The sequence below is a fragment of the Eumetopias jubatus genome, unplaced genomic scaffold, assembly GCF_037043125.1.
Source record: "Eumetopias jubatus isolate StellerSeaLion01/CBP00866 unplaced genomic scaffold, mEumJub1_p1.0 scaffold_7, whole genome shotgun sequence".
Classification (NCBI taxonomy): domain Eukaryota; kingdom Metazoa; phylum Chordata; class Mammalia; order Carnivora; family Otariidae; genus Eumetopias; species Eumetopias jubatus.
The window spans coordinates 143,277,685-143,292,935 of record NW_028274813.1 but is presented as its reverse complement, the minus strand read 5'-3'; the positions used below and the strand labels follow the sequence as shown (position 1 = coordinate 143,292,935).

Genomic DNA, 15,251 nt, shown 5'->3' with positions numbered 1-15,251 from the left:
GCAATAAGTATCAAAAGCCTAAACATTGACCCAGCAATTCCTCTTTTAGCATATTCATCCTAAGGAAATAAGTCCAAATACAGAAAAAGGACTCTACTCAAGGATATTCTTAAGAATATTATTTATAGTTTTGTAAAAATGGAAATAACCTAAATTTGTAGCATTCAGGAAAATGTCTGTAAACTAGAGTACATATGTATATATTTGAAGGAAAATTAGGAAGAATTTTAAATTGTATTTACAAATAATTTGAATAAGTATGAAAATGTTTATGCTCTGATGACAGTATGCTATATGCATTTGATCAGAGCTATGTAAAAGAAATTCTACATACACACAAAAACGACTGGAAGAAACTTCACAGATTGTTAGCCTTTAGGTGCTAAGTCTCTCAGGTGTCTTCTTTTCTCCTTTCTATAATTCTGACTGAAAATAGGTGATACCAAAGTAGAACCCTGGAGATAAAAGTCTTTATCTTCAATATAGAACTAGTAGTCTTATGAGTAAATCAGGTGGCTAAAGAAAAGAATGTAGGGACAAACACAGAAGACATGGAATGAAGTCTGGAAAATGCATATATTTGGTTGCAGGAAGAGAGTAGTAGCTTGTCAGTCTTGGAGTAGAAGGAGGTCAAGAGAAGCAATGTACAGCAATCTCAGGAGGGGAGCACCGTCCATCAGTGACGGTGGGAGGGAAAGAGGCAAGGAAGTTGGTGATTAGAGAAGGTCATTGAGTTTTCACTGGTTGTCCTTCCAGCAGCTTCACTAGAATCTAGATCAGGAGCTGGGAGGTTTGGGACTGATACAGTGGACAGTTGAAGTGGACAGGAGGAAATGGAGCCTACCCTTGCCTTGCTCTAAGAAAAGCAAAATAAAACAGAGAAGGCAAATATAAAACAAAATGTGACATAATTAGTGGGTGATTTTCTTACCCTGTGATAGGGGTCCCAAAGTGTACTAAGTGAGATGCACACATCAGATTAGCACTGGGATTCACTTACAAGAAAGCGAACAAGGTGCTTCTCTGAGGCTCTCCTTAATGACTTGTCTGTGGTCAGAGTAGATCATTGCAGCGTGCACTGCCCCCTGCGTCTGTGCCTCTCCGGCTCTCAGGGTAGCCCGGAGATGTCCTTAGATGAAGATCAGCAATTCACGTATCTGTGTACAGTGTTGCTCTAGATGGGCAGAAGGGACAACTGGTAAAAGCCATTTTGCCCCATAAAACCTTGAGCCAAATCTCCCCTATTTACAATGGAGAAGGGAACAGTCCTTAATTAAACAATGAACAAGACTTGGCATTATTTGTATTCTAAATTAGTTTCCCAAAGTTTTCCCAGGGATGGTCCTCAGCTGAGCATTTGGCTTTAGAAGAGTATCCTCAATATTCTCTTATTGACTGAAATGGACTCCCCTCCCAATTCTTCTATAAATACCCTTAGGCAGACAGAAGCAAATTGCAGTGGCCACCTCTCAGTTCATGGGGTTTTCAAATGCATGCTGTTGAACCATGGAGGTCAAAGCAAACTTTTTTGTCTGCCATGTCTTTTCTCCAGTGTAATCTTTGTCTGTTTACCATAGGTGCCTATCCTCGGCTCTCACTGAGCTTTCGGTTGAAGAGAAACATTGGATACTTCATTCTCCAGACTTACATGCCCTCTATACTAATTACGATTCTCTCATGGGTGTCCTTCTGGATCAATTATGATGCATCTGCGGCTAGAGTTGCCCTTGGTATGTGCTATTTTTAAATGATATCTAAAATGTAAAGTAACTGTATCATTAAAGTATTAAGGAAGTTCAGAGGCTATAGTTCAACTACAATTTTTTGACATCATGACACCAGTCTTGCCCATACAGTCACTTTTTATCTTGAAACAATAATTTCATGCATGATTCCCTTGATGTGTTAATTTAATTATAAGGCTCAAATGTGAATTTTCATGCCAATGAAAGGGAAAATATGCTTGCCGAATATTTGCATAATAAAACTATTTTTGACACTAATTTTAAAGCAAGGACTAACATCTCCTGTTCAAAATTGTTCTGTGGCCCAGAAAGAAGACTTGATTAATTGGGTATTCATCTTTTTTAAGTCAGAAAAATTGTCAAATATTATAGCATGTAATTGGAATTACACAATTTAATGAGCATTTAAATATGTGGTTAGATTCTGAGTGATTCTTAAGAACGCTAGTGATTTGTACTGGCCACTGGTCATTTGGCAACTGGATTATTAGCTAATGTACAGTATATTTTATAGGTTCCAATAATATTTCTAATATTTTTAAATTATTAAAGGAAGGTTTATATTTTCAAAAAAACATTATTCTCTATTCAGCTAATTATTATGAAGCTGCATGAATGAAATAATCATTTAAATACATTTTAGATAAGTATAGAGCTGAAGAGCAATTATCTAGTGCATCCCTTCTCTGGGAGGGTTGAATTCGATTCCTGAAAGCAAAATTATCAATAATACTTTGGAAAATAATTATCAATACATTTGCTGGTAAATTAGCTTAGGGAGAACCATAAGAATTCAGGGTTCCAGTTATCCCTCTTTCTTCCCTTTTTTTTTTTTTTGTTTTTCATCTTTTTCCAGGACTTCAAGTTGATTGACACTGTTTTCCCTAGGAAAATGTGTGTACATGTATGTATGCGGATGTCTGGTTTAGACTCACAGATAGGTGACTGGCAGAGTTACATTCAAGATTAGATTAACACATAGGAAATCAGGTAACTATTCCTAAAAGTGTTAGCTGAATAAAAAGCTAGTTTGAAAAGAAGAAAGTATCAAAAAACTAAAAGCACTATGTTATGTATTTCTAATGGGTCTAGTAAGAAAAGCATCCCTCAAAAAGATCTCCAGGATTTTTCTATGGCCTGCAGAGGTTACCCTGTTGCAATAGTCCTTTCTGTAAGTTTCCCCTTTCTTTTTTTTTTACTAGATTACTCTCCGTGAAATAATTTTCTCTTCTTCTCACCTGGAAAAGCCAGAACTAAAATGTCTTTAGAGGGGCAGATCTAAATTTTGCAGACCTGTTAGCTTATACATTTTCAGAGTCTCTCTTTAAGAAAGAGAATTTAAAATAGACAAATATAAAATTTCTAAGACCCCACTCCAAGTCTGAATGAAGACTATGCAAGTAGAGCTCTAAAGCTAAACCTTCTTGAGTTTCACATTGAATCGGCCTTGGAGAGTTTGTCATTATTGAGATAAGTAGAGAAATATAAGTACCAAAGAACTGTAATTATCTAGGATCAATAGGAGTGAGGTGTACTGAATGTGAATTTCTAAATTTTCTAGATATACACGTTCTATAGCTCCTTCATTGTAAGACACTGTCTTCCACAATATTAAATAATCTATCTGAAGTGAGTTGTAGTGAACCCAACCTCATTACAGTATGTGAAAGTAGATTCCATTTTTTCTAACAGAACAGCATTATGACTATAAATCTAAATCATCCTGTTATGGCTTTGCTAGGACAAAGGAATGGTCTGCCCAGAGTTGCTAAGGCTTCACCATTGGAGGAGTGCCAGGTTCTGACAGATGTCCCAACTCTGGGAGGCAGATGTGAGTACAGAGGCAGAAGTGAATGGGCATTTGCCAGTGTCTGGATGAACCTGAGGCCTGGGGTCTGGAAGGCAGCTGTGACCCGAGGGCCACAGGTCTGAGCAGAAAACAGTCCAACAGGTCCAGCTCTCAATGTAGGATACCAGCGTGCTCACTCCCTTTGTCCCACCTTCTGCCTATGTAGAACAGGGTCTCTGAGCCTGGGTCTGCAGGGATCAGGAAATGTCACTAGGTCACCTCCAATAACTAAGGGAAAGTATATTACAGGGTCATGAACACTGAATAACAACACAATAATCATTAACGCTGAAATTTGCTGAATACTCAGGTACCAGTTTCTCTGCAAGGCCACTAATGGGGTTACCTTACCTGTTCTACAGAACATCCATAGCACAATAAGCAGTGTTATTGTTCCCATTTGACAGAGCAGGAAAATTAGGTACAGAGAAGCTACATAACTGGTACAAAGTCATATGACATTTTAAGTGTCAGAAGAAAGATTTTAATCCAGTTAGTCTGACTCCAGGATTCTCTCCCTTAACCACTACAGGTGATTCCTATGGTGTCAGTGGAAAGTACATGCAAGAGTTATCTTGTCTATTACATTGTAAAAAAGGATCAAAAAGAAAAAAGTAAGCTAAACAAGAACTATTATTAATTATTACTATTGAGGGATCCCTCAGAATCTTCAAAATGCTAATGTGCTCTGTGCCTCTTTAAGAAGATATGGCTATGGTTTGGGGGCTTTAATTTAAGAAATTCTCCTCCCCCAACCCTTTTCTACCTGTCTTGTCTTGCAACGCACCTTTGAAATGTTTTGAGTGCTGTTATCAGCATCCTGAATGGCTGCACCATGATGAATGCACCTCATTTCTGAAAGAGATCTTAGAGGTACAGGTCGGTGCAGAGGAGTGTTCAGCAAAGATGTCCATGGAACACCCTCTCTGGCATAGGGCTCTGTTGGACCTGCAGTTGTCTGGGATTGTCTCTCTATTGAGAAGGGAAACACTGGTCCTTCACAAAGCTGTGTTGCACTGCTGTTCTGTATGCTTCAGGGTTTTAGGCTTCTACTGATCAGGGGCTGACTCCCAGATCTGTTGAATTGTTAGTGTTACAAACCATCAGGTTGCAAAGTTGGGAGGTGTAATTAGATGATCTTCCTCAAAACCCCGAAGTGAATAATAGTGAATAATAGTACCGGTCCTTTTAAAAGGGAAAATTTAAACTAAAATAATTTAGGCCACATTATTTTGATCACAAAGAAGAGAAATAAAATATCTTTTGATTAAATGATGCAAATTATATTTTTATTTCATAGTCATCTGTATAAATGCAGTTTTTCAAATACGATATTAGCATAATCTAAGTGAGAAATATTTTGAGGCTAACAATTAGTAGAAAGACTGAACAGCTCGATCAGTATACAAAGAACATGGAAAGCACCAGTCATCTCCTGTACTGCAGTTGGATGGGTCCCCTTAAAGGGTGGAAGCTCGAAGCAAGGCTGTGGCTGTGGGTGTCTCTCCGGGAAGCCAGAATCTACTGAATAATTTATTTTTCTGTAATGATAATAATAAATACAATTATTTGTTGTTATTAGTGTTAACAATGCCAGTTACCGTTATTAACATATCACCAGTGGTTTTCAGGCATCACATTTAGACTTCACAGCAGCTGTAGACAATGGTGTGGACCATCAAGGCTCAGGTCATGCTGCTGGGAAGTGGCAGGGCTAGGTTTTTGGCCTCGGCCATGTGGCTGTACCATCCAGGTCTGTGAATCACTACAGTCCACCATCATCCACAATATCTAGATAGGAAGTAAAATGATACAGAGAATTAGTAAATGTACTGGCCTTTTAAACTAAGAGCTAAAGTGAGCCCAAAAGGCGACTCATCCCAAAACCATACTCCTCGAGCCTGAGCTGATGGGCCTGAGCCAGGTTGCTGTCCCATTTTACTCAGGGCTGCTTTTCCCAGGCTGAGTGCCTGTGACATATGCTGGCTCTTCCTATCCCTGTGTTCATTCAGCCCATTTCCCAGGACATCCACTGAGGCCTGTGTCATATATGTCTGCTCAAAATAGTCAGCTGGAGAGAACCACAGCATTCATGCTTTCCTAGTACATTTGGAAGGAAAAAAAGTTGCGGCAGCAAAATTACAAAATTTTTGAATAATGGTGAGCACACCTAATTTTGGAGAGTTTGCGTGGTGTTTTCACATTTATTTGTAAACTATAATTATCCCATTGCCATTTTCGAATTTTAAAAGTCCCCAGGTGCACATGAATGTTACTTTAAAGGGGAATCTTAAAATATTCTGACATATTCTATTTCCATATATTCCATAAGCTATCATGGTTTGCAGTTACACACAAAAATAGTTTCTCAGTGCCTCAGTTCCCTCCTCTACTTTTCATAGCAGTTTAGAGGTGGGTGGAAGGAAAGCATGTGCTAGTGACAGAAAGACTGGGCTTTATTCCCTGCCCTCCAGATGGTCCCAAGCACGTAGAGATCTGTGGTCTGGAGGTTCTCTCTGTAGGACACACAGGGTAAGGATGCTTACCTCCAACGATGGGATGGGAACCTGAAGGGCATCAAATTAAGATGCTTAACAAGTACAAACCCTCCATTGGAGAGTTGGGTGGGATCTGGGGGCTCAGAGAAGTGCCTTTGGAGGAATCATTTGTAGAGGTGGTCTGGGCTCTGCCTTGTATCTTGGGAACACTGACCTTTCTGGCCTGCACTGTCCCCTGGCCTCAGTGACATCATATTTTTCAGGTTGCTGTGGCTGAGGGACCATGGTTAAAGCTCTCACTTTCAGAAGTCTCCTTTTTGAGGGAAGGCATGAATAGCAATGAGGAGGAAGTGTTTCTCTCCATTGGGTCCTTGAAGACACAGGGATAATTGCATTCAGTGGCACCAGCTGAATGGATAGAAAAGAGTTCACCCTTTGGAGCTGTCTTTTTTTTTTTTAAGATTTTATTTATTTATTTGACAGAGAGAGAGCACAAGTAGGGGGAGCAGCAGAGGGATAAGGGAGAAGCAGGCTCTCCACTGAGCAGGGTGCCAGACGTGGGGCTCCATCCCAGGATCCTGGGATCAGGACCTGAGCGGAAGGCAGATGCTTAACAGACTGAGCCACCCTGGCGCCCCCCTTTGGAGCTGTCTTAAGAGAGAGCAAGTCAGCTGTAGCATTTACTGTCCCACCAAGAAGTGAGCAATCCATATCCTTCCTGCATGTATGACTTCACTCAGTTCAACAAACTCTAGTCATGTCACCGACATGTCCCCTCCTTTCTGTGGCTTCACATTATCCAATATGGAATCTTTGTATTGAAAACAACAACAAAAAAGTCCATTGCTATGGTATAATTGCAAAATACAGTCCTTACGTGTTTTTGAGACTGGACTTAGCTCTGTTAGGGAAACAGAAATCATTCACATACTACTATCTAGAGAATTCAACATTATGATTTAAAAAAAAAAAAAAGGATCTGGTCAGTTCCCCCGGAATATGGCAAGATTCATTAGCCCTTGACTTCACCACGCATGTTCTGAGAAGCTTGTATAGACTCTTAGTTGAGGAGGGAAAGGACTCTGAAATCATCTGTCCTCAGGAGCTTCCCTGAAGTACTCCTCTTCTTTTTTTTTTTTTTTTAAGTACTCCTTTCTTTTTAAGCTCAGGACTGGACCAAGTCTGCTATCAGTTTTAAAAATCATTGCCTTGGGGCGCCTGGGTGGCTCAGTCATTAAGCATCTGCCTTCAGCTCAGGTTATGATCCCAGGGTCCTGGGATCGAGCTCCCTGCCCCATGGGAAGCCAGCTTCTCCCTCTCCCACTCCCCCTGCTTGTGTTCCCTCTCTCGCAGTGTCTCTCTCTGTCAAATAAATAAATGAATAAAATCCTTAAAAAAATAAAAAGAAAAATCATTGCCTCATTCCCCTTTTTCATAAAGCATTGTGGTAAGAATTGTTTTCTTTTGACGAGCAGGCTCACTGAGCCCTCACTAATGGCCATAGGTGACCCTCTTCTTTGAGTCTTCATAGATTCATTCTTCTTGGAAGCTTCCATCCAGACACACAGTGTTTTATGTTAATTTCTGGGGTTATTTTCATTTCTTCCAACTTTCCTAAAAAGCACATTCTCCTTTGCTGCCTACACATCTGCATATATTCTCCATTCCATCTCCCTGTGAGCCAGGTGCCATGGGGTGGTGCCCCACCAGAGAGCAGAGATGTCAGCTTCCTGACCTGAGCTGTGACCTGATGTCCATACATGTTTCATGCTCTGTTGCTTTCTGATCACCTAATAATATTCAATCTACTCTCTCCAACTATTTTGAGCTCTTTGAGAAAATACAATAGTGAAACTGAGGAATGGAGCTGCAAATCCGCAGCCTCTTACCCTTTTGTTTCTTTTGTAGGGATCACGACCGTGCTGACGATGACAACTATCAACACACACCTTCGGGAGACATTGCCCAAAATCCCCTACGTCAAAGCCATTGACATGTACCTCATGGGCTGCTTTGTCTTTGTGTTTCTGGCCCTTCTGGAGTATGCCTTTGTCAACTACATTTTCTTTGGAAGAGGCCCTCAAAGGCAGAAGAAGCTTGCAGAAAAGACAGCCAAGGCAAAGAATGACCGTTCCAAGAGTGAAAGCAACCGGGTAGGCCCTCCACCAGCCTGACCACGCACCCATCATGCCTTTCACAGACCCACCCTGCTCCTACCACTTATCAGTCACTACAGTTACTTGCATGACCTTTAAGTAGTTGTGTGGGCTTTTGATTATAACCTGAAATGTTGCCTCCTGCAAGTCACTGAGTTTTATATAAAACCAAAATTAGTGCAGAAGCGGGAGAAACCACAAGCTTCCAGTTTCCTCTGAAAAGAACAGAACATGTGAATACCATGTGGGATGTTGGCTCTGAACTTGACAAGCAAAAGCATGTTTCCAAAATGTTGCAATATTCCTTTAGTGATAAAATTACAAATTTTATTGTCCAGCACGCCACTGTTCTTTTACAGTGTGGGCAGACCCGTCTCTCATCCACCCACTATCTGGCATAGTCCCCTAGTCCAAGGTCCTTAGTGCAAGGGAGGAACCGTGCTCTGTTCAAGGGCTCTCATAGATCTGCCCAGGCCCTGTCCCCTGCCGGGTGTGTTCGCAAAAGTCAGAGCCTAGCATAGCCAGATAGCAGTAGCCAAGGATGGTGCATTGCTTTAGGAAGCCCTTGGGCTGTACACTAAGAAAGAGACCACAAATTAGGTCCACCCCCTCCAGCCCAGCTCAGCATCCTTACATCCTTCTGGTTACAAAGTAACTTTGCAATTACATGTCATTTCATTTTTATTTTAATAAAAATATGTCATTGCAATTATAAAGAATACTTTAATGAAAGTACATTATAGTTTCTATGTAATTTTTGTCTTTATCTTTTTACCTCTTGTACCCCATGAAGTTCTCAAAAATATATTTCTCCCTGTTTACACGCTACACTTGCTCCTACATTTCTTTATTATTTAATTCTTCTTGCTAAACTTACTTATTTCTCAAGCCTGTGGTCTTTCCTTGCTTTTTCCCTTAGTACGTGTTCTTAGTACATGTTATGGGTCTGTTCCTTAGAGAAATGCAACAGCTCCTTAGAGTATTTGCTGTGTCCGTAGACCACTGATGGCCCAGAATAGGTTCACAAACATTCATGAATGAATGCAGGCAGTTAAATGAATGCAAATGGTTCCCATCCCTTCAGCAAAACATAAATAGAGTTGGTCAGAGAAACTCAGGATCTGTGAAAAAAATTAGGCTTCCATAGGCAAAATTATCCTGAACTTCTTACTGGAAAATATACTTAGTACCACACTGTTATGTTTCTAAATACGTCTACATCCTACTATGAATACACAATATGCTTTGGTCATGCTGTTTCCAAGGAAACTGGAATTCATCACATCATTATTGTTTTCATCACACAGATATACAGACACACATACACATACAATGCTGTTTTTCCAAATTCCCTCATAATTTAAACAGATCATAAATTTGTTTCCTTTCTCCTAAATGAGATGGTTTAGAACAGTCAGGTTGTGCTACAGAAATACCTTTTTGAGTGTGAAGCTTAAAATTTAAAGCAAAAACAGAAACACCTCTAACATGCACAAAGAAAAGTAGCAGAATATGAAAAATATTTTACGTCAGATATTATACTATAAATCAGATGCAGAGGAAAATTTTATTTTATTCACAAGGCCATTTTATTGTTTTTCTGAAAATGTTTCTCTGTTTCCCCAGCAGTTTTGTTAAAGCCTTTATATGTTCATATTTTTAAAAATCTATAATTGTAGATCAGCTGTCAAGGTCTAAAGTTGGTATACAAATTCATAGGTACTAGTTTTAAATGCATATTTGATATTCTTAAAGATAAGCATTAAAAATTATTGCTGACCCACATCTAAGACTTTATTTTTTTTAAAGATTTTATTTATTTATTGGAGAGAAAGAATGAGAGAGAGAGAGCACATGAGAGGGGGGAGGATCAGAGGGAGAAGCAGACTCCCTGCCGAGCAAGGAGCCCAATGCGGGACTCCATCCCGGGACTCCAGGATCATGACCTGAGCCGAAGGCAGTCGCTTAACCAACTGAGCCACTCAGGCGCCCCCCACATCTAAGACTTTAGTGATAATTTTCAGATGGAAATGAACCTCCCAAAAAGCTTATATCATGTGATGTGGATGAGTTAAGGGAAAGCAAGAAAAGAATCACAAACTTCATGCAAAACAGAAATGTCACTATGCACCTGGCCAATACCTTCAAGAATTCTTTGTAATTATAATTATTCATTCATTCACTTTTAGTGATATCTTTCAAGATCGTTTGTTAGCATGGCCATCAACAACCTCAGGGAAACCCATCTGTGTTATAGATGGGGCTCAGAGGGCTGCATCTGTCCTTAGACTGAAAGAGGACACTGGGCTGACCACAGGGATTTTCACTGCCATTGTTTTTCTGAGGTCACCTTTCCTGTCCAATAAGGGGATATCAGGGTGGTACCCTCAGGGGCTCTGCAGGCCACCAAGAGGGATCTGTGCCTTCAATGACTATCTTTGGGATGATGGTGTTATTGACCTTACTATAAAACCTTAAGTAGATTTTCCTTATATTCAGTGGTTGCACATTATTTTAACATAGTGGTTGATGCATGAATGCTCAAACGGTTCACGTATTCACTTAGTTTCTCCTCAGACCAGTGGTGCAATGTAAATCATGCCCTTAATTTATTTGTGCATAACCTCTTTGGTTTCCTGAATTGTATCTATACTCAAGAGTTAGTCTTTGATTGTATTTAAATTTCATGAAGTGGCAGAAATTTGTAATTCCTTCCAAGGTATTAGAGCTGCAGACTTGACATCATTCCTCTTACTAAAGAGCAAGATTTCTTTCCTCACATGACAAATACCTTTTTTTTTTAAATTTTTCTAATAGAGTATTTTGCTTATATAGAAGCGTGAAGATAATTAGAGAATGAGTATCAATAAAGTGCCAGTCTGGTGAGAGATTCTAGAAAAAAATGAAAACCCCTTTGTGATATATTCTGCATGAGATGTTTTCCACCTTTGAATATTTGGCCTCTTAGGGTTATAGAGCAGGAAGAAAAACTATATTAAAATCATTGATTCTAATTATAGTAGATATGAGACAAACTTTTAAAAATATGAAGTATTCATGAAATGCTTTAATTTTGTTTTCATGAAATGCTTTAAAAAATGCAAGTCATCATCTATCATTCTATACAGGGCATTTCAGTCTTATGTTTCACCAACACCACTTCCATCTGTTTTAAGATTTAAATTTTAGATGATAGGAGAAGATTAGTGTCTTTTGGGGACATATTGTTTAAAATGTTTGGTTTCTAAGACTTAACACATTTTAATAACTCCTTTAATTCTTTTAGAAAAAAAAACTTCTTATAATGTTGGAAATTTTCTACACATTGCTTCACTTTTAAATGAAAACTATGTAAATGTAAAACTAAAAGTCAGAAGCATCCAAACTAATTTACACTAAGCTCTTATTATCCAATATATGTTCAAGTTACTTTCAACATTATTGTTTCCATTACAAGTGTTCACCCACTCTGAAATAGAAATCATGGGAAATAGGTGTTGGTTATTGAGACCTACCTCACAAGAGCTGTGTCCTGAAACAGCTGCAAGGTAGCCATAAATGTCCAAAGCACCCAAGAACCCTCTAATTCTGTAAATTATTGATGATATTGGGTTTGGTTTCCCTTAAGGTAGGTTTCCTTCACTAGAATCAAGGGCACAAAATTAGATCTCTGCCCTCATGAAGTCCTTTCCCAAATGCACAGCACTGGCCACAAGGAACTTGAGAAGACAGGATATCGATTCAAACAAATTTGTCATTAAATCTTGAAAAATCAACTCAACATTCAGTTGACCTCATTTCTTGTGTTTTCTCTGTTCTCCCTGTATATTTCCCAAAATCCCTGTGTACATTATCATCTTTTTGCCTTGGATTCTCTCTTTCCAGAATCCCTTTCTTCTTTGTCCACATCTTCCCCTCCTTCAAGACCTAAGCCAGATGCTCTTCTCCATGACATTGCCCAGGATTTTTTTTTTCTTCTACTTGTGTCTGTCCTGCCTCTGTCACTCCCTTCTTCAAGAAATTGGTTTTGTCCCTGTTCTCCCAAATTCCATGGCACATGCTCTGCACTTGTGAAATGGCATGCTACATTTCACGTGGCCACCATGCTTTCTCTGCTAAACAGCATTTGATTTTTCATATCAACCAAAATATGCACACCATGGCTCAGATGTGGTAAACGCTCATGGAATGTGTGTCCATGAATGAGTAGTAGTCATCATCAGAGCACCATTTTCTGCTGATGTGGTGTGTTTTTTCACTTTTCTAGTGGAAAGAGAGGGTAAGGTTCTTAAATGCATCTTTTTAAAGTCAGGTGAAGCTAAATCATTAGAACCATTGATATTGATCAGAATTAGCTTCTCACAAAATATTCCCCTCCCTTCCTATAAAAAAGACTTGTCTTCATTTGGTATTTAATTCTACAAAGTGGTTATTTATAATCTCCTAGATTTTATTAAAGGGAGTTTTTCATATGGCATTTTTTATAAAAAAGAGACAGTATTAATGGCATGTATTTAAAAATGTGCTTAAGGTTCATTATGCAGTATTTTTTTTTAAATGTGCTTGTTGATTACTTAAAACTCTTACCTGCTAGACCCCTTAAGGGTAAGGATCTTTTCTTATTCATCTATTAGGGTCTTTCACCTAGCACAGGGCATGGTACAGACCAGATATATAGTAGTTTTTTTTTTTTACATGAACAATCCCACAAGTCTGGACCCTTCGTGTGCAAGTCTCCAGTGAAGTATCCATGTTCCTAAGTGGACCACTGGGCTTTGTATCTCATGGTTTTGTTATACTTAAAATATTACATAAAATGCAAAGAACATTTTTTAGAGTTAAGCGATGTTTTCTTTTTTTTCTACCTTTAGGAAAATAATTCCAGTCCTCTGAGGTTCTAATTAGCATATAGTAAATCATTTATTATTATGGGAAAGAATAAATGCCACATGAGGACTGAAAAAAAGCAAGCATCTTCCAACGTTGGTTATTCTCTGGCTCAACCTTAGATAAATTTTGTTTTACATATATCAGCTTACTATTTAATTTAATGTTATTTTTTTAATAATTTTTTATTGTTATGTTAATCACCATACATTACATCATTAGTTCTTCATGTAGTGTTCCATGATTCATTGTTTGTGCATAACACCCAGTGCTCCACGCAGAATGTGCCCTCTTTAATATCCAACACCAGGCTAACCCATCCCACCACCCCCTCCCCTCTAGAACCCTCAGTTTGTATTTCAGAGTCCATCATCTCTAATGGTTCGTCTCCTCCTCCGAATTACTCCCCTTCATTCTTCCCCTCCTGCTATCTCCTTCTTCTTTTTTTTTCTTAACATATATTGCATTATTTGTTTCAGAAGTACAGATCCATGATTCATCAGTCTTGTACAATTCACAGTGCTCACCATAGCACATACCCTCCCCAATGTCTATCACCCAGCCACCCAATCCCTCCCACCCCCAACCACTTCAGCAACCCTCAGTTTGTTTCCTGAGATTAAGAATTCCTCATATCACTGAGGTCATATGATACATGTCTTTCTCTGATTGACTTATTTCACTCAGCATAATACCCTCCAGTTCCATCCACGTCGTTGCAAATGGCAAGATCTCATTCCTTTTGATGTCTGCATAATATTCCATTGTGTATATATACCACTTCTTCTTTATCCATTCATCTGTCGATGGACATCTTGCCTCCTTCCACAGTTTGGCTATTGTGGACATTGCCGCTATAAACATTGGGGTGCACGTACCACTTCGGATCCCTACATTTGTATCTTTGTGGTAAATAACCAGGAGTGCAATTGCTGGATCATATGGTAGCTCTATTTTCAACTGTTTGAGGAACCTCCATACTGTTTTCCAGAGTGGTGGCACGAGCTTGCATTCCCATCAACAGTGTAGGAGGGTTCCCCTTTCTCCACATCCCTGCCAACATCTGTCGTTTCCTGACTTGTTAATTTTAGCCATTCTGATGGGTGTTAGGTGGTATGTCATTGAGGTTTTGATTTGGATTTCCCTGATGCCTAGCGATATTGAGCACTTTTTCATGTGTCTGTTGGCCATTTGGAGGTCTTCTTTGGAAAAATGTCTGTTCATGTCTTCTGCCCATATCTTGATTGGATTATTTGTTCTTTGGATGTTGAGTTTGATAAGTTCTTTAGAGATTTTGGATACTAGCCCTTTATCTGATATGTCATTTGCAAATATCTTCTCCCATTCTGTCGGTTGTCTTTTGGTTTTGTGGACTGTTACTTTTGCTGTACAAAAGCTTTTTATCTTGATGAAATCCCAATAGTTCATTTTTGCCCTTGCTTCCCTTGCCTTTGGCGATGTTTCTAGGAAGAACTTGCTGTGGCTGAGGTGGAAGAGGTTGCTGCCTCTGTTCTCCTTTAGGATTTTGATGGACTCCTGTCTCACGTTTAGGTCTTTCAACAATTTGGAGGCTATTTTTCTGTGTGGTGTAAGGAAATGGTCCAGTTTCATTCTTCTGCATGTGGCTGTCCAATTTCCCAACACCATTTGTTGAAGAGACTCTCTTTTATCCATTGGACATTCTTTCCTGCTTTGTCAAAGATGAGTTGACCATAGAGTTGAGGGTCCATTTCTGGGCTCTCTATTCTGTTCCATTGATCTATGTGTCTGTTTTTGTGCCAGTACCATACTGTCTTGATGATGACAGCTTTGTAATAGAGCTGGAAGTCCGGAATTCTGATGCCGCCAGCTTTGCTTTTCTTTTTCAGTATTCCCCTGGCTATGCAGTGTCTCTTCTGGTTCCAAACAAATTTTAGGATTATTTGTTCCATTTCTTTGAAAAAGGTGGATGGCATTTTGATGGGGATTGCATTGAATGTGTAGATTGCTCTAGTTAGCACTTACATCGTCACAATGTTTGTTCTTCCAATCCATGAGCATGGAACGTTTCTCCATTTCTTTGTGTCTTCTTCAATTTCTTTCATGAGTATTTTATAGTTTTCTGAGTACAGATCCT

General features: G+C 39.2%; 1 protein-coding gene across 3 annotated transcripts in view; it reads left to right on the top strand.

The window, feature by feature from the left end:
- Nucleotides 1-15,251, top strand: part of GABRB3 (gamma-aminobutyric acid type A receptor subunit beta3) — a 468,239-nt gene that overhangs the window by 443,725 nt on the left and 9,263 nt on the right. For all 3 annotated transcript variants that reach the window (XM_088025217.1, XM_028087275.1, XM_028087274.2), the window contains 2 exons: nucleotides 1,578-1,730; nucleotides 8,001-8,245. In XM_088025217.1, coding sequence (XP_087881343.1) covers nucleotides 1,578-1,730; nucleotides 8,001-8,245 — 398 coding nt within the window. The remainder of the gene's footprint in view (nucleotides 1-1,577; nucleotides 1,731-8,000; nucleotides 8,246-15,251) is intronic.